The sequence below is a fragment of the Aphelocoma coerulescens genome, chromosome 20 (assembly GCF_041296385.1).
Source record: "Aphelocoma coerulescens isolate FSJ_1873_10779 chromosome 20, UR_Acoe_1.0, whole genome shotgun sequence".
In the NCBI taxonomy this organism is placed as follows: Eukaryota; Metazoa; Chordata; class Aves; order Passeriformes; family Corvidae; genus Aphelocoma; species Aphelocoma coerulescens.
The window spans coordinates 6,877,469-6,896,259 of NC_091033.1; the positions used below are offsets into that span (position 1 = coordinate 6,877,469).

The 18,791-nt window shown below is 46.0% G+C and overlaps 1 protein-coding gene across 1 annotated transcript in view; it reads left to right on the top strand.

The window, feature by feature from the left end:
* Positions 1 to 1,373: 1,373 nt before the first annotated feature.
* Positions 1,374 to 18,791, top strand: part of RIMS4 (regulating synaptic membrane exocytosis 4) — a 55,459-nt gene continuing 38,041 nt past the window's right edge. The window contains exon 1 of the mRNA XM_069034246.1: positions 1,374 to 1,674. Coding sequence (XP_068890347.1) covers positions 1,578 to 1,674 — 97 coding nt within the window. The 5' untranslated portion in view covers positions 1,374 to 1,577. The remainder of the gene's footprint in view (positions 1,675 to 18,791) is intronic.

Below are 18,791 nucleotides of genomic sequence, written 5' to 3' on the forward strand. Positions count from 1 at the left end.
AGACTGTCTCAGACCTGTTCCTGACCTGATGTTTGGCCTTCCATAGATGACTTTGGAGCTGGTGTATTGATAGGAGCCACTGCCATCACCCCCTGCTCTACCTCCCATGGTATGAGACTGTGCCTGGTCACAGGGTTGTTCCTGCCCTGCGCAGAGGCTGCTCCTGGCACCCCTTTCCTGGGAGCAGCCCTGCTCTTGCTGCTTCTTGGCACTGGCAGCCACAAATACAATACAGCTCTGGTAGGATTTTCAGTAGATAGAAGACTTTAAATGGATTGATTTAGTAACTGTTTGAGAGAAGAATACAGGCTGTTGTTCTGTAGCACTCAACATGTAGTAGTTTTAGCCACACTTTTCCTAAGGGAAATACTGGACTCTTGATACGCAGTTTTGGAATAGTAAAAGCAGGCCTGTCATTTCAGTGGGATGACATTTAGTTATCAGGATGGGGGGACAGACCAAGCATGAGGAACATCTTCCTTTGCTTCCTGATGGAACAGCAACCTTTCTGTGCAGACCATGTCACTAGTGGAAAACACTCTGTCTAATACCATCCCAGGTTTTTTTAAACTGAATAAATAAGGCTATGCTGGCTTCCCTTCCCCAAAGCAGGAATGGGTGATGCTGTGATGTCTCTGCCATAGGCAGCACCTGTGGACAGCTGGCACTCTTGAGCCACTAATTCTCCATAAAGCTTGTTGGAAAAGAAATCAGACTTGGGGAAGGATCTAAAATTCGCTCATTTCACAGAGCACAGCAGCTTCTCTCCCATGGTGTGCTGCAGAACGATCTGAATGCTGAGCCACAACAGGCAGCAGCCTTCCCATTTAACATAACACACCAAGGAAAACCTCCCGGTTTATGTGCTTTCTGCCTGGGGGCTTGTATACATCCAAACAGTGGCTTTTTTTGTGTGTCTGAAGAGAGGTACGTGGGAGAAGGCTGGGAGCCGGGCTGCTCCTCCATTCACACCGGTGTCACTTACATCCCCTCTCTTTTGGAAGAAAGCTTCAAGGCTCTACTCCTGAAAGCTTCAAGGCTGTTTTCCACCGTTTCACCCAGTGAGATCAAAGCCAGGACCACGCTCAGCCTCCTGCATCTCTTCCTCTGTCTATTTCACTTTCCCAGATCAATTCACAAGCAAACCTACATCCGGCGTTCTCTCTCTGCTCGGGATGCGGAGGACCTTTTCCGGCCCCGGGGAAGGCTAGAACATAACGGGGGGCTCACCGGGGCCGGGCTCGGGGCAGGGCGGGGAAGGCGCATCGCGGTGCCCGCGGCCGCTCCCCGGGGCCGTCCCGCCCTCGGGCCGCGATTGGCGGCGCTGCGGCCGGGGCGGGGGCGGGCGGTGCGCAGGGCCGGGCGGCAGCAGGTGGCTGCGCTCCGCTCCGCGCCGCTCCGCGCTGCCGCCCGCCTCGCCCGCCTCGCCTCTCCTCTCCCCGCCGCCTCAGCGCGGCCCCGCCGCCGCCAAGACGCCGCGGGCCGTGCTCCGAGTGAAGAATGGGGCGGCCAAGCTCGCCAAGCCGCCCGCGGCCGCGGGCGAGACCCCCGGCGGCGCCCCCGGACCCGGGCTCTTCATGGAGCGGTCGCAGAGCCGCCTCAGCCTCTCCGCCTCCTTCGAGGCCCTGGCCATCTACTTCCCCTGCATGAACAGCTTCGACGAGGAGGACGCGGGTACGGGGGGCCCGGAGCAGGGGCGCTCGGGGCGGTGGTTCCCGGGGTTCTGTGTCCGTCCGCCGTGGGCGATGGGGGCAGGCGAGGGTGGGTGTGCAGCGCGTCAGCGCTACCCCCCGACCCCGCCGTGGGTTTGGGGGCCGGGGGTTCATCCCCGGGGGTGTGCGAGGGGTGCCGGGGACTGCAGGGCTGGCGAAGGGACGCGTGTGCCTGTGGAGGTTAAAAGTGGGAATGTGTTCCCGTGGTGAAACACGCTCCGGCTGCTAATCTATAGGAAACACGGGTTATTTGCAGATGGAGCGGCTCACACTCCATCCTCCTCTGTGTGAATGAAGGGCAGCGCTCAGGGAAAAGGCGTCCGTTCTGCCGGGTGGTGTGTCCACTCTGATTTATCCACCGTGAACTCTCGGGTTCATTGTTCCCAGGGGTTGTTAGCGCCGTACATCATGCTGCTTTTGTAGAGGGGAATAAAGAGATTCAGTTTAAAGGAGGTCAAAGTAAATCCCAAAACAAAAGCCTTTCAGAATGGATGCAGTGATTTTTTTTGCCGGCGTCAGAAAGACCTTTCCGGCCTCTAACAGTTGGCGGCAGTCATAAAATGAGACCAAGCTTAAAGAAGAGGGGCACTGGTAGGGAAAAGTAGGAAAGATACTGGGTTGAACGGGAGAGGGAGGGTGGTGGGTGCTGGAGAAGGTGCTGGGAGTAGAGGGCAGCACAGCCGCTGCGTGGGTAGGGAGGGCATGCGTGGGAGTGGATGGAGAGCGATTGGAGAGCACTCTGTCCATTCCCAGTGGCTCTTTGGTAATTGAGGGGTGTTTTTCTCAGTGCACACTGTACCAGAGACTGAACCTGTCAGTGAATCTTGTGAGTGGCAAATAATGAAAGTTGGTAACTAAGGTGTATTTTAACATTGACTGTCGTGGTCACATCCCTCAAAATGCCGGCATGCTCCTTTGTCTAGTGGCTCATCCCAAGATGTGCAGATGCCAGCAGGAATACATTAGCCTGCCAGCTGCTACACCTGTAATGATATTGTTTTTAAAGGAGTTGACGTAAGAATCAATTCATCATCTGTGTGATTAACCTAGACTTGTCATCAGCATCATGCAGGGGTGGCAGGCAGAGGATTGTCTCCTCCAACAGATGTAGTTTTTAAAAATTCTGTGTAAAAATTTTGCTGATGATTTATTTGCACTTCAGATTTGGTTTGAATGCTGAGGAGCGTACAAGACAATGATGGGAGCTTTGAGAAGTCTCAGCGCTGTTGCTTCAGGAATGATTGATAGTGAGACATGCTCAAGTATGAGAACCCAACACAATGCCTGGGACAGCATTTCATTCCCTGGTGTCCAATTCCCCCTGCTTGAGCAGGGTGATGGTTTAGGTGAATGCTTTCTCTTCCAGTGCTTAAAAAAGCGCTTTTGCGCTGAATTTTATTTATTCAACACTTAGTGAATGTTCGTGCATGAATGTTAATCAGCTGCTCTTCATACAACACAAGTACTTGTCCCTGAATTAAATAAATCTACAATTAAGACCTCATTCTCCAGCAGCTTATTAGCAGATCTTGCCTGTGTGAGTTGTCTCGTTAGTGAAGCTGCTCAGGGTGGGTTCAGTGCAATGGGGATGTTGCAGTGTTGCTCCTGTATTTTGTGCTTGTGTGTGCACATGTGAGCAACCAGCCGGGAAGAACGTGTGCTGCTTTCTGTTTCTGGTGTTAAAACTACAAGTGCATAATTTTCTCAAGCAAATAGATGTCATGAAAGAGAAATTATAAGAGAAATGCTGAAATTGTGCCAGATAAGATTCTATATTATTCAAACCCATGCATGCTTCTGAAATTGTGAGAGATTCTTAACCAGTTAGGGTTGCAGCATGATTTCTGTCAAAAAAATAGCTCTCGATAGCTCATTCAGGGAGATGAATACTGCACTTGGCAAGATATCCTCTGTAGGAGATGGCAGAAAAAAATGAAATTGATCCCAGGAGCATTGACAAAATAAACAATCCTATTTCAAACAGACACATCATCCATTTTGTCTGAAGCTGAGAACCACATCTTTAAGAGAATAGTCATCCTACGGAAAAAGGAGAAGAGCTGATAAATGGCCAAGCTTAAAGGAAACTTGACGTTTTCCTCTGAAAGAGGAAAACAGCCTAATGATTGTTTAAATCAACAAACAAGAAAAATTCTTGAGGTCTTACATTTAAGTTACTATGGGTGGGTCATACCAAAGGAGCGTGAAAGGAAATTTACAGATGTGCTGAGAGCCGTGGACACATTTGAGCAGTGGTAACAATACCTCTGACTTCCAGTATTTCACCCATTTAGTCTGGAAGAATGGCTCTGCTTTTGAAAAATACAGAATACATTTTTACTTACATACTATTTCCTTTTCTGCCATTTCCCTTTTGTTCTTCTTTGCTGTCTATCTTGTGGACATAAAAAGACTCTTCTCATCTTCCACAGTTCCTTTGCCTGCTACACCTGCACTGTGTCTGGACTGAGTTCTGGGCAGTGAACTGGGTGCAGATGATCTCTTAGTGTGCAGAAGGAGGCAGCCAGTGGAGGCAGGAGAGCAACAGGGCTCGGAGCAAGAGACAGGATCACATTTGAGTGCTTCCAGAGCATGAGGATTTCAGATACCTCGTGTCCATGTGTCTCTCCAAAGAGGCAGATGTGGACTTCAGTGTTCTAATACCCTTTTCATTCCTCAGCTGCGTCTACAAAGAAGATGCTCTGAGCAAACACGGAGCTTTGTTTGCCAGGAAGTTGCAGTGGGGCTTTGAAATAGCCAAAATGACTGTCTGCACTCAGCAGTTCAAGGACTCGGGGTTAATAACTCTTTTGATCTCAGCATGGTAATGTTGCTGGCCTTCCTGCTGGCTGAGTACCACTGTTTTTGCTCCACTGAGGTCCCCAGCAATGACAGTGAAGTTTAAGGATTTTTAAACTGCAGTTATTATCAGAATAATTGTTGGTTTAACTTATGCAAATGTCTATCCTACATTTCAGTTGTGGAGCAGTAGAGTAAGAAGAGGTAAAAGTCAGTCATGCACTCTTTGTGGGCACGTGTCTAGAATGCGTGTTTCTAACACAAATCTTGTGAACACAAATCTTAGCTGTTCTGAGGATCTGCCATACGCTTGGTCTTGGCTGGAATCAGCCGTTTGGAATGCTGATAATCCTGGGGGAACATATCAGAAGGAACCAAACTGCTGAGGACTGAACTGCCAAGTGGCAAGTGCATGTGGGTTAATAACAGGATCCATGATGATTGTGGACACCTGCCTTGTAGGCAGCTTGTGGTGCACCTGGGTGCAGCTCATCATTAAAACTGAGGGAATGGGGTGTATGAAATCCCCCTTTGACTGGCAGTGGCCTTAGCACAGCCCTCCCCAGTCCAGGATGAAGGTCATCCTTAAGGTTAGCGGGGCTGTGTTTGCTGGTGTGGAGGAGAACCATCTTGCTCCTTGTGCGGAGCATGAAGTTTCGAAACCTGGCTAAAGCAGAACAGAAAGTAAGGATTTTGTAGAGTAACAGGAACTGACTGGGAGCTGCACATGCAGAACAAGCAAGCTTTGGGCAGGAGAGAGGAGGTGGTCTGAGTAGCTGGGACAGTCGGTGTAACAGTGGTGAATCCACTGGGAGTTGTTGGGAAGTCAAAAGCCGTGCTCAGCTCTGGAGAGGCGAGAGCTTCCAGATGAGTGTACTACAGAGGACAAGAACTGCACCTAAAGAAAGACAGGTAGGGAAATGCGAAAAATCACCGGAAAGGATGGGGTTTCCTTTCCTGTGCCTAAACTGCAGCACTTCTTGGGTCTGGGTGTGTGCTCCAGCTGTGCTGTGGCTCAGCCGGGTGAGACACTGTAATGCACCAGCTCCTTTCATCCTAATCCTGGTTTTCTTGGGAAGGACACCTGCTGGCACTGGCAGAAGGCATCTGAGGCATGCCCTCAGAGGGATGCAGATTTGGATATTTGGAGCTGTAGCTGTGGGTCACACTGCAAATGAAGCTACCCTGGAATCCAGATCCAGCTTGAGCATCTACACAAGGGGAAACGCCTGTTCCTTACACACACAACTGTGAAGAGCGGGGCTGCTCTGGTCAGGAAGCAGTGGAAGGTACAGAGCAGCTGTGAGGGACTTGTAAGGGTCCTCTCTTTGATTGGGACCTCAGCACAGGGACTGTCCAGCTTGGCAGACCCCTGCCCTGGCTGCAAGACAGGAGAATCAAATCGTGTCTCAGCCAGCTGGAACCAAGTGTCTGGCAGAGAGAAAATGGTTTCCAAAGTCAAAATGTCTCCTAGATACTGACAGTAAGCCTTCCTCGTGTCAGCTGCTCATTCAGAAAAGAGTTGAATTAGAGATAAAATTCAGCCCAGGCTGCTGCTTTCACACACTATAAAGTACTGGCAGAGGCACTGTGTTACGATCAATTGCTTTGAAGAGCAAGTATGTGAAATATTAATTTAATGGATTGATAAAAACATTTAAACTATTGGGGTGTAAGAATGGGCTGTGGATATTCAGGCTAATATTCTTTTGTTTGGGTTTTATCTGTTGAACTTCCTCATAATTTTAAACACTGACCTTCTCTATAATTTCAAACATTAAAGCGTTACAAAGCTATTAAATAGAGAGAGCCCCCATGTGTGTTTTCATGTTGCCATGGATATTTCTCAGTTGCAGCACTGTATTGGGGTACATATGGTTTAAAAGAAAATTATGATTCAGGACTTAACTACTCCATTTTTACATTTTTAAAAAAATATAGCCCAAGTGTGTTAAGTCCTTTTCATGCTTACTTTGGTTTTGCTTCATCCAAAGTTACCTTTGGAGCTCTGTAACCCTCTAACTGGTTTTGTTAGTTGTTTGTGAGGTAGGTAACCGTGCTCATGTGGCAAACATATAGGGAACAAGGGAAATTATTCCTCCATCTGGAATGTTAGCTATTTTTTAAATCAATCTTTTATAAGTGAAAGGATGCTTTATCCCTGTAACCCTCCAAAGATAGCTCTTTGAGCTCACCTGGCCATGCATTACCCCAGGGGTGCCAGCTCTCTTGGCTGCTGCAGGAGACAGCAAAATCCAGGGCTTTTCTCTCTTCTTGCACAGTAAGGAGTGTATCTTTGTCTGTAGGTTATCCTAGTGATTGTAGGAAATGCATCTCTCCCTGCTGGGCACATTCTAGCTCTTGGTAAACGTGTTGGTTGCATAAATGGATTAAGTTGAAATAAAAAATGAGAACGATTCTAGAAGAGCTGATGTCAAATCAATCTTTCATCAGAGGGAAGTGTATGAAAGGGACCAACGGCCTGGAAGAAGATGCTGTGGATATTACCTGCAGAAGCTGGTGATCCCAGACCTGGTTATGAGTTAATCCAATCCTAAATACAGTGACTGATTCTTACACCATGGGTCATTCTTACCCACCTGGTCAGGGTAGAGCTGAACAATCCATGCTGTCCCTTACCTGCCCTGTGCACTGGAGGCAGCTTTCTGCTCTCAGGCCCTGCTGCTGCTGCACGGGTGAGCAGAGGAACGCAGGTACACACAACAGGTTTTGTCTCTTGTGGCCATGGGAGACTGGAGCGGAGCAGGAGCCCTGAGAATGAGTCAGCACTAGGAACAAGGGATTCGAAACCTTGTCCTTGTTTGTGTTGCTCTTGGTGTTGTGGCTGCACGTGAGAGCGGTGGTCCTGGGCCAGGTTCATGCTGTGCCTGTAGAAATGCAAAGCAAAATGTCAGCGTCAGTCCCAGGGCGCTCGTGGTCTGTGGCAGAACCCAACAGATGGGGATGGTGGGACAGATGGGCAAGCACGGGGAAGGGTGACGTGGCATCGGTCAGCGCTCAGCGTGGCAGGCTGCCTTCCTGGGCCACCAGCTGCTTCCCACTCCTGTCTCCCATGGGGTGTCCTGCAGAGTCCTCCAGCACGCCCCAACCTGGAGCATCCACCTGTGCCTCGTGCTGAATTGTTATAAACATTGATGTAAGGTGGGGGGAAGAGCGGTAGCTTCTAGCCCAGGGATCTCAAGCAATGTGCCACAAAGTGCTGCGTAGAAGTTTCTTTGGTGGGCATCTGGGTGTGGGTTTACAGGGGAGAGGGGATGTGGATGAGGTTGTGGGCTGTGGTGGCTCTGTGCTGTCCCCTCAGCTTTTTCAGCACACACATGCAGCCATGGAGAGCTCAGTGTTGTCTCTTTCCCTCGAAGATGGCCTGACCTGCATTACAGATACTCAGAGAGTGATGCTGAGTTCCAGCCATGTGTGCAGGAGTTGTCGAGGGTGGGTTATATGTGACTCCTGCCAGCCACAGGAAAAGGATATCTCATTCTCTTATTCTGCTGTCATCTAGTTTCCGAGTAGAAGAATCTGTCCCTGGAAAGCTTTCTATCCAGGAGACACTGTTTTCTTACTGCTTCTATTTCATGTGCAGTTAATTCTAATGAAACATTTATTAATTCAAAAGCACTCTGTTCTCCAGGCAAAAAAAAGTTATCTTTGCTCTGTCAGATTCTTGCATGAGGACAAGTTGTGAAACGCTGTAACTACTTTGCTTCAATATTTCTGTTTGACAGAATGTGTGGATCTGCTTTGTGTAGGGAAGAATTAAGTTTGATTGGAGTAGTTGTTTTGAGGAATAATTTATCTGTGCAATTGTTTTCTGAAGCGCTATTTGCTTATATTTGAATGCCTTCAGTTAGATTAGGAATGTGAACAATTTAATTTAGGAAATGGTCTGCAAGTCATTGATGGTTTTAGTGGGGCAGTGAGACCTGACTCACGCAAGACTCTCAGCCCTGCCGTCTCCTCCTCTCTCCCACAGACATCTGCTGAGAAGCACCATTAGCATATTTGAATAAGGATTTCTGCTCCTCTGTGGAAGTGTTCAACACATTTTGAATATCCCATCTATCCAAATGATGTTCCCTTGAGGTTTGGATTTATTTTCTGGGAGAATTCTATACTATGTGGCAACACGTGTCACGATAGGGGTTCTGCAACACAATGAGCCATCAGTTGTGCCATTGCTTAAATCATCTGCTGATGACACACAAATTAGACACTCTCTGCTTTCTGTCAAACCATGCTTGCCTTGAAATCTGCATTTAAGTTATATCTTTGACTTTGCTTTTGCAAAACAGCACGCTTGTAAAAGCTGGGAAGCCCTGGTACAGCCTCACCACAGAGGGGTACAGTAAGCTCTGTAGCCCTACCTTTTAGTCGAATCCAGCCACAGTTAAATCACTGAGATGGATAATGTTCCACTGTCATGCCATCGGGGTGTTGTATCAGCTTTGTCCAAAACACAAAGCACTCATACAGCCTTGCAGAAGCCAGTCTAAAATGTCTGAGTGCTCAACAACTTGGAGCGTACACCGTGTACAGAGGTAAATGTCACATTTTTCTCAAAACTGTTTTATGACTAAGAGGAACTTAAGCTATTGTCTGTGTCCTTATTCTTGCAAATGTAGAGGTAGAGGGGTTGCTTGTATCTGTTCCCCAAGTAACTAATCTATTCCTAATCAGAAGGATAGTTTACCCTAAAATTTAGCTTAAATCCGAATGGAAATACCAGATTGCCATTGCATTGCTCCCAGCAAAATGGGAAGCAATTGGTCACTGCTCTCTTCAAAGCAGCTCTTCTCATTGCAAAACTGTTCCTCGTTGAGCTGATAATTCCAAGTCAGGAAATGACTGTAATGACAGCCATTGCTGCCTGGCCTTCCTCTCCCTCCTTTTGCTTTTTGGTCCAAGGAAACACGATGGATGGTTTTGTTTTTGTTGGGTGGTTGTTTATTGTTTGTTGGTTTGGGGTTTTTTTTTTGTGTAGAGCAGTTTTCCAAATGTCCTGTTGGCCTTCTTGCTGGACTCAGGATGGTGTAGGAGGAGCAGTGTGGACAGTGCCCTGGTTGCTTTCTGGCCCCTTGCAGTGGGGAGTATCTGTTTCCCACACTTCGTGTGCAGTATTCCTGTAAATACACACTCTTGCTTTGCAAGAGTGTCCCTGCTCCTGGCTAACTCAGGGTATGATCCATGCTGTTTTCCAGATCATTCCCAAGTGCTGCTTGGCTATTCATTCCCTTTCTGGCATTTGTATGTTTAATTTTTTCAGTGCTCTGAAGTTACTACTTTTTACATGTGCCTTCAGTGATTTTCCTTGTATTGCTTTGGAGGGTTGAGCTATTTTATCCCGTGGGTATTGGCCTGAAATCAGTATCTGTTGTTTAGCAAGACCTGTGCTTATGGGGTATTTGTTGCATTGGGAGGTGGGGTAAATGTCTGTAAAAAAAGGTGCTTTATCCCCTGGGCTCCAGGAATACAGCACTGTTTATGGTTAATTTTGGGAACTGGAGGAGATGCTCTCTAACTGAGGATCCAGTAACTGGGCAAAGTGCAGCATCCTTGAAAACATTTGCTTTCAAGGGTGCTTTTTGGGTGTCATTCACAGTTAGTAGCTGGAATGAGGATTATAGTGGTTCTTCCTGTGCTTCACATTGGTGACATCTGATTTGAGATTATAGTCTCTCTCCCCAAGGAACACATGGTTGTGTCCCTCTCTGGAGCTGGCCATCCTCTGAGGAGCAGCAGCTCAGCTGTTGGTGGGGTCAGGCTTGCAGAATGACCCACCTTAGCAAGGAAGCAGCAGTGTCACCATGGGACAGGAGTGTGGGCACAGGCTGCCCCTCGCTCAGCTCCCTGGGCAATATGGATGAGGCTGACATTTCCCAGTGGTGACAGTTTCCCAGTGGTGTGGGACTTGTGCCAGCTGCCCACCAGCAGTATGCATATTTACAGTTAGCAGGGAATGTATCCTGCCATGTGGATGAAAAACATGTTAATTGTGTTGCAGCCAAGATGTCTAAGAAGATTTAAGATTTTTTTTTTTTGCCTGTTGTAAATCCAGCTCCTTGTTTAGCACTTCTCAGCATCCTGGGAGAATTGGGTGGGTGGTTGGTTTTTTTTTTTCCTTTTGTTTTTGCTATTTACCTTTCCTTTCTTGTATTTTACGCGTGTCATCACAGCTCCAGTGAAAAGTTAGGAAACCTTGACTCAAGATTTTAAGGTGGCTGCTTTATATCCATATTTGTGTTTTAATCAGATTGTCAGGAGAGAGAAAAAAAAAAAAAAAGAGAAGGCTTTTCCTTTCTAATGCCTGTTGGATTTCCAGCTGCTGTAGCTGATAAATTCCTGAAAGTATCATAACTCAGACCCAGTAACTTTCCCTGTCCCTTATGTTCAGGTTGTACTGCTGTCCCTCTGACTGAAGCCCTGCTGCCTGCTGCCACGAGATCTCACCAGTAGTCTGTGAGATCAGAGCAACTGCTCTGCACCACTTCTGCAGAGCCCTTGCACATTTATAGCAGTTTGAATTAAATTTACAGTTCGGGTAGGCAGTGCTCCAGACTAACTTTTGAAGCTTGTCAGCATTCTGCTTTCCCCCAGATACCTCCAAACCAGAAGGAATTGCAGAAATTGCTGTCACAACCCACTGTTGCATTTCAGTGGTGAATTTGCTACCAATTTTGGGTTGCCAAAAACCCAGGCATTTTTGTGGGGGTTGGTGCCCACACATCTGTGGATCACACAGCCCGCAGTGCATCCCCTCCAGATACGGGATTTTTGTTTCAATGTGAGTAAAGGGGAAAGGCTTAGATTGCATTATTTGATTTACCTTGAGATAAAAACAAGTATTCTGACATGAGCATAGTTCTTACAAGAGTCAGTGCTTGTTTTAAATATTAAACGTGCAAAGTTGGGCTTTTTCAAAAATGCCTGTGAGTTTTGGTCTCTGGTATTTGTTGAAAGTGAATGGGATTTGGGGCTGTGTCTGCTTCTGGCAGTTCAGAAAATCACCCCACAGCTCTGCAAGTGTGGGGCTGAGACTGCAGCTCTGGTTGTTCAAAGCCAGCTGGAGAAGAGGAGCAGACCCTCCCTGGGATTCTGCAATTCAAGGAAGTTGATGGGGGAACATTGAAAACGCTGGTGTGGAAAGCAGGGCAAGCAGTGCCGAAAGTGGGCGTGCAGGCCAGCGCTCAGCCTGGCAGACAGCGCGTGTTAAATCAGGGTGATTTATGGAACAGTTTCTGTTAAAAGCTTCCTCGTGCACTTTAGGAAGCGGAGCTGCCAGATTGGTCAAACTCCAGTGCCCAGACAGTTTGAATTGGCTGCCGGCTGCAGGAGCAAGCGTGGCGAAACTCAAACAGCCGTTTCGTGCTGCCTTTGCAGGCTGCCACATCGGTGCTGCTGCTCGGAAAACAGACAGTGTCAAAATGTTACATGGTACGAGGACATTTCCATGGCAACGTTAGCATCCCATGACACCCGTTCTCGTACTGCGGTGTCAGTGCATGCTGTCGTCGGTGCACTTTCCTCCTTCAGCTGGGGCCTTGAGGGATGCTGTGGTACGGATCGTATGGATTCCTTCAGTTATGGGGCTGAGGGTGGCAGGGACGCTCTCCCTGGGCTTTTGGGTGTCAAGTAAGGCAACGATTCCTTCTTCTAGCATAGCAACTCTCACATGATTTGGCTCAAAAGCACCTGGATTCGCTTTCTGCTGCACTGATGAAGCAGCTTTCCCTCCATCAGATGGTCGCTGCAGTAGCTGTGTCCTGCCTGGCATCAGAGGCACCCACACTCTTATCAGGCAGCTCTGAGATCACTCAATTTAGAAAGACACTCTGGTCTTGTTTGGAACCAGTCCTTTCAGCCCAGAGAAAGCCTATTGCTAATGTCCATCTGCAGCCTGCAGTGGTCTACTCCCTCCTCCCCTTCCTTAGCAGGAGCCATCAGCTGCCCTGGGCACTGTTGGCTCTGGGGCTGGTTTTGAACAGCAGCCTGACACCTTTGGGTGGAGTTTCCTTCATGGCTACCTGGAGGTTTCATCATGTCTTGATCAATGTTTTTGGCCTGCCTAAAAATATTTCAGTTTTTGCTGCTACCTCTGTGTCCCGCCAGGATTTTAAGTGTTCCCCCTGGTTTATTTTCCCCTTGTCTTCCTATATTTCTGTATTTCCGCCAGGTGACATATTCCAAAATTAGCATCATGGTTTTTTTCACACATGTTTATTGGCTCTTTTCCCTTGGCATAGGGAAGGCTGTTCTCAATATAAGCTAGAGCCTTGGCAAGAAATAACAAAGGTGGAGATGTTTCCTGTATGGCAGCTTGTGGACCTTCCACCAGTGCACGTTTCTCACTTCTGCTTGGTACTTTGTAAGAGCAGGAGAGAGACCTGGGGTTAGTTATTGTACATGTCAAGGTTCTGAAAATGGCATGGGCAAGGAGATGTTTAACTAAGGATTTGTGTACCCAGTGATACAGGCTGTGGATGTGCAATTCAAGCTATGTGGGTACACAACAAAGCTATTTTTCACAGTGGTGCTACAGCATAAAGGGATCATATATGATAAAATCCAGAGCTTGTGATCTTCACATCTGGTCTAAAGGGTCCTAGAAGTGTAAATGTAAGGCTTGAGAAAGCACCTGGTGGGGCTGGGGGAAGGAGCAGAACTTGATTTTTCAATCATATCTGTTTGTCAGAACCCACTTCTGAACTGTTTCACCACAATAATTCTCAGCTCTCCCATTCTGCCCAGTGCTCTGCTTTGAGTTGTGCCAGAGTCCCAAGTTACCATTCTAAAAACTTGTTTTTCATCTGTTTCCACTGAATTCCTGGCATCTGCCTAGTAACAGGAGTAGGTCTGTTCCTGTGACCTGGCTGCTCAGTCTGTGCAGAAACGCTTTTACTGCTCCTGCACAGGAGACGCTGCTATGTCCTAAACTCAGTTTTTCCCAAGAGCCGATCCAAGTGCCTCTAAACCTGGCATCGTGTGGGCCCTAATTCAATATTTTTCTATTTCTGTCTCAGTACTGCCTGGCTTACCTGCTAAAACACTCTGTGAAATATTGCATGGTTGGTTGAGGCAAAATCTGGCTTGTTGCTCTAGGAATAATACCAGGCAAATTATCCACAGTCCATTTTATGTGGTGACTTCGACTGTTTTCACAGCCTGTTCACTGCAGCTGTCTGCTGCACAAAGGCAGCAAGCTTGTTGGACAGATTGACTGTAAAAATCAGGAAATCTTATTTCAGGCCATAATTTTGTTTAATTTCCTGAAATCTAGAAAGCTGTATATTTTCTAAAACATCTTTGCTCTGGAGCTCGAAGGCTGGGTGTCCAGAGATTACCCCTACAGGGTTCTACCTGCATGAAAAATGTTGGTGGGAGGGTTGAATCCTGAAGCAGGGAAAACGTGATGGTCTGAAAATGTTTCACTGAGCAAAATATTAATAACTTCACAGACTTATGCCAGTTTTGTTAAGAATGTGCTTTTATATACAAGCTGACCAAGACAGGAGTGTTCTGTGAATGTCAGTTATGCAGATTATGCAGCATTTAATGTTTGATACTCAGATAATGGTTTGAAAACTGGATTTTGCCTGCTTTAATGCTAAACTACTATGTCAGGAAAGATTATCAGCCTTTTATTTTGGCTTACAAGGAGGGGAAAAAAAAAAGCTTAACATCTTGATACAAGTACATCTTGGAGGGTTTAGACATTGTAAAAGATTTGGTGACCTGTTCTTTTGACCTCTTCTAGTCATCAGATTTGAGAGGAAATTGCAGTCAAAAGTGAACATTTTAAACCTTGCTGATCTGAGTGGTCTAATAGTCAACTTGTTCTTTCCTCTTGACATTCCTGTGCTCAGTTCTTCAGACCTGCAGGTGTTCAGTCCACTAAGGCTGCAGTGCAGAAAGGGGGAAAGAGCTGCAGAACTAGGACAGACTTGGAGTATATTTAACAATGTTCTATTTCAATGTGACAACAGCTATCGAACACCTACAAGATTGCAAACTGTGATTCACTTGGAAGCTGATATAACTGATGTCACGTTGTATTAATAGCTACAGAATTGTAACTGCTTTTAGCAGTGAGATTCATTAACAGCCTCTACAAACACTCTTGACAATCAGTTGAAAACCTGAAAATATTAGGTGTATATAAAAATGGATTATGCCATAAAGGAACCTCCCTGTGCTGCCAAGTGTGTTTACAAATGCAAGTTCTTGAGGGTGTTATGCATAATAATTCCTCTTCATCACTTTTGGTAGGTCTTAGTGATACCAAAAGGTGTTTGAGGACTGATCTACACTCTAATTTAATTAGGAGGTGCTGATCTAATGGGGTTACACAATGTGAGTGTATTTGGGGATTATGGTGTCCATGACATTTTCCTTGGCACATGGAAACTGCACAATCTTCCTGCGATGTCTTGGAAGGTGTTTGTTCCTTCACTTGTTTTAGCTGCACATTTTGGCTTCAATGGGTGTGGCAAACCATGCCTAGACAGAATTCTCCAAGGTGTACCAAGTGCGGGGAGTTCTGCTCCCCTCTGAGCCTTGCACGCTTTCCTCTGTGTGGGTTGATAGCTGTGTCTGAGGAGATGGGCGTGGAAGAGAAGGAAGTGTTCCGTTCTTCCTATCTTTGAAGATACTGAATTAGTAGCTAACAATGATGGCATATAAGGGTCCTCTCCAGCCTCTGTTAACTCTCCTCTGGGCTGAATGAGTTGGTTACACTTTCAGGCTCTTAGTAAAGTTGTCTCTTCATTACATACATGTGGTTTTAAGGTTTGCATCCCCAGCATGATAGGTCAGGACGTGGTTGTAGAAGTGAAATGAAGACTGAGATTCAAGAGAGGAAGTGTTCAGGGTGGCATTTGCTCAGTGTCAAGTTGTGTAGTCAGGCTTGTCACTGGAAGTGAATGTGTGGACAGGTAAAGCTGGGCTGACATTTCCAATGCTCTGGGTATTTCTGAGAGTTGTTCCATCACAGTTAGCCACGTACTTCCCTCAGTTCCTTCTTTCCCGTATATATCACCGTTCTTCTCTTCCTTTTGGCCATGAATTATTCCCTTTTCTTTAAGTTTTCAGGTGATGTCTGCTCTGTCTCATTCATCTGTCACCAAGTTTTGGCATCTCTCATTTGGATGTGACCTTACTTTTGGGGGCCTGTGACTCTTAGGGTGTTGTGTGATGACTTCTGGAGATGGAGTCTTCTGAGACTGGTAGGAAAGGTTGGCTCAGGACACAGCAAAATTGCAAATAACAGTCCTTTGAGAACAGTACTGTCTGCCAAGGAAGCAAAATTCCATATTTTGAGAATATGAAAACCCTAGGCCTCTTTTTTCCTTTTTCATTGTTCTTTTTTACAAGGTTAGAAATCTTGGGTTTGAGTCCATCGTTAAATGGTCATTCGCCCTTCCTCCCTAGAGTTACAGGCAGCTGTCCAGATAATTAAGTACAATTGATCATCTTCCAGTAACACTGTTTATATTTTAAATATCTCAATAGCAAAAGATTCCTTGGGCACATAACACAGCAAGTAATCAAACCACGTCTGGCTCAACGTGTCTGTTGAAACAGCCTACGACAGTTAAGGAGTGTAATTAGCAAGACACATAGAATGGGATTGAAAAAAGATGTGAAAATAAGCAGAAGGATTTGAAAAGGATTAAGAGAGTAAATGACAAACCAGTAGTTAAATGGTGCATGATTAATGACTATAGAAGTAAAAGGTTGACTAAATATTGTGACTCCATAATGGCTGCCCCAAAGAAATAGAAAAATAGTCTGTTCGAAAGAATCCAGACCTGGATTTATATTGACACATATGCTGACTCTGGGTTTAGACCTGTTTCTTAGACTTGGTTTAGGTGATAATCCTCTGAGATGCTTTCCTGGTTGACTTGATGACCTGGGATTCCTCTTCCATCTTTAATAGTAATGATCAGCTTCAAGATATCATGTACTCCAGTGAAAGGCTGAATCCTCTTCTAAGCTATGATACAGATGGACTGGACTGGCAGTTTGCAATATGTCAGTAAAGCTGTTCCGAGGAAAATCAGGCTCTGTGTTCAGTAGCTCCCAGCTTACAAAGTTTAGTTTTGAGCACTGAATTGCTTTGATTTCAAGAACTCAGCTCCCTCCAACTGCTTTATTGTCATTTGATTTATTAGTGAGTTGGCTTGTTCACTGTCCTAGTGCTTTTTCACAGCTAAGTGAAAGCAAGGGTTTTGCTAAACACAGATTGTGTGAAAAATACACCATTTCCCTGGAGCTGGCCCCTGAGGGGCAGCGTGGTTAGGCTGGGTGTGCAAGAGCTGCAACTCCTGAACCTATGGCCTTGTTATCAGTAGCCCTTCCCAACACTCATTCTCTCTCTCTCTCTTGCTGTAGAAGAACTTCAGATCATGCTTTCTTTTCTTTAGGAGTGGACTGTGATGGTTAATTAGATAATGTTTGTAGAGCAGTGTACAAAACCTGCCAAGGGTCACTGTCCTCACTGGTATTATTAGAGCTGGAGGAATACTGCCAGAAGGTATTGATTACTTGGTAAAAATAAACCCTTCAAACTTCTTTGGGTTTTATTCATTACTGCTTTTTATCTCGGCATCCTGCAAACATTTCAGAGGGTGGATTTGTTTGCCAGAAGATCAAAACAAAATGTTGACAACTACTGGTGCCAATTTGTAGCCTCCCACGTGGGCGACATCAGAGGAATTTGTGCATTGCTCTGGAAAGTCTTTCGAGGCTTTAAATCCCCTTGGATTCTGGAACTGTTGTTTGAGCAAAGCATCCAAGTGTCCTGGTGGGATAGCACATCGAGTATCAAGCATGAGAGGATCTCTTTGGGGCTTGTGAAACTGTATTGTGTATAGAAGCTTGTATATACTTCCTAAAGTTGACATTTTGATTTGTTTAGTGAAGTTTGTTGATTAATTGAGTAAAGCTGAGTCTTGCAGGGTGCAATGGGTGCTGTTGAGAGTGCTGTGTCTGGCTGGTGGGAAGGGCTCAGTGCCCTCTGTGTTTTCTAGTTCATCTCTCAGCCACGGTTTACACTTCTCACACACCTCACCATGGAAAACAAAATGTCACACTTTGAATTCATTAAGCAGCTGTGACTGTTGAAAGGGAAAGCTGTTCCATATGACAGTAAAATACGGGGAAAAGTCATGTATCTGTAGCAGAAAATGCATGAGAGACAAATACTGCGTAATGTTCAGAAGGGCCAAGTCATGCTTCATAAAGGGAAATTTCTAAGGAGAAGGGATACAACAGGAGGACAATTCAATCAGGAATATGGCTTATGGGATACAAGGAGGATGTACTACTCATTCATGGATCCAGAGGACTAGAATTCAGTAGTGACTTCAGGTGTGGCCTTGTGGTTTCTCGGGTGGAAATATGCAGTTGGAGCAGAAGCAAAATGTTACATCTTTCTCCGAAACAGGCCAAGGACAAAGCACAGACCTCCAAACATCTGCACATGTTCTGACCTAAAAATTGCTTCAGCAGGGAGACTAAACCAGGCTTTGGTGGAGACTGCAAAGTGCTTTCTGTGCATGTGTCAGATTTGCAAATGGATTCACTTTGATTATCACAAGTCCCCTTCGTGTTCATTTCAAACCATTAAGTTCCTTTGAATGAATATTTGGGTAAATGGGAAGTTTTTAAGTGGACTGATGGTCATCCAGCAATCTTAAGAACTGACTTGTCATGGAGCAAAGGGCGCATCTTGTCAAAGCTGGCCAGTGGTGCTGGAAGGTCCAATGCTGGCCTGGCCTGCCAAACTGCTTCTTCAGGCACAGAGCACCTGTTGGGGGGGTGCACTAACCAGTGATACTCTTTGGTAATCTTGAACAAGCACCAGCTGCTTTTCTTTTAAAACTCAGCGCAATTCATGAGCAAAGGAAGGGCAAGAACCATCAGCAGATGCTGTCAACTCACTCCCTCAGTGCTAGGTGCTCAGATTTGTTCTAGAAGTAACTGAGATGTGAGCAAGTCTTCCAGCTGCATAAAGTATGGGTGAAAATGGTTTTTAAAAAAAAGGCAGATGACCGAATTAACATGTAACTGTATAGGTACATGGCTGGTGAAAGAGAAGAACGGTGCTAGTGCTGAGAAGTGGCAGAGAGGTTTCTGTTACTGAGATTTCTGTTACGGAAATATGTCACAATCCATCAGTAACTTAAAGATGGAGAAAGGGTTATGGGAAATGGGACAGTAAATACCTGCCAGCACAATTTTAATGCTCTTTCAGTTGAG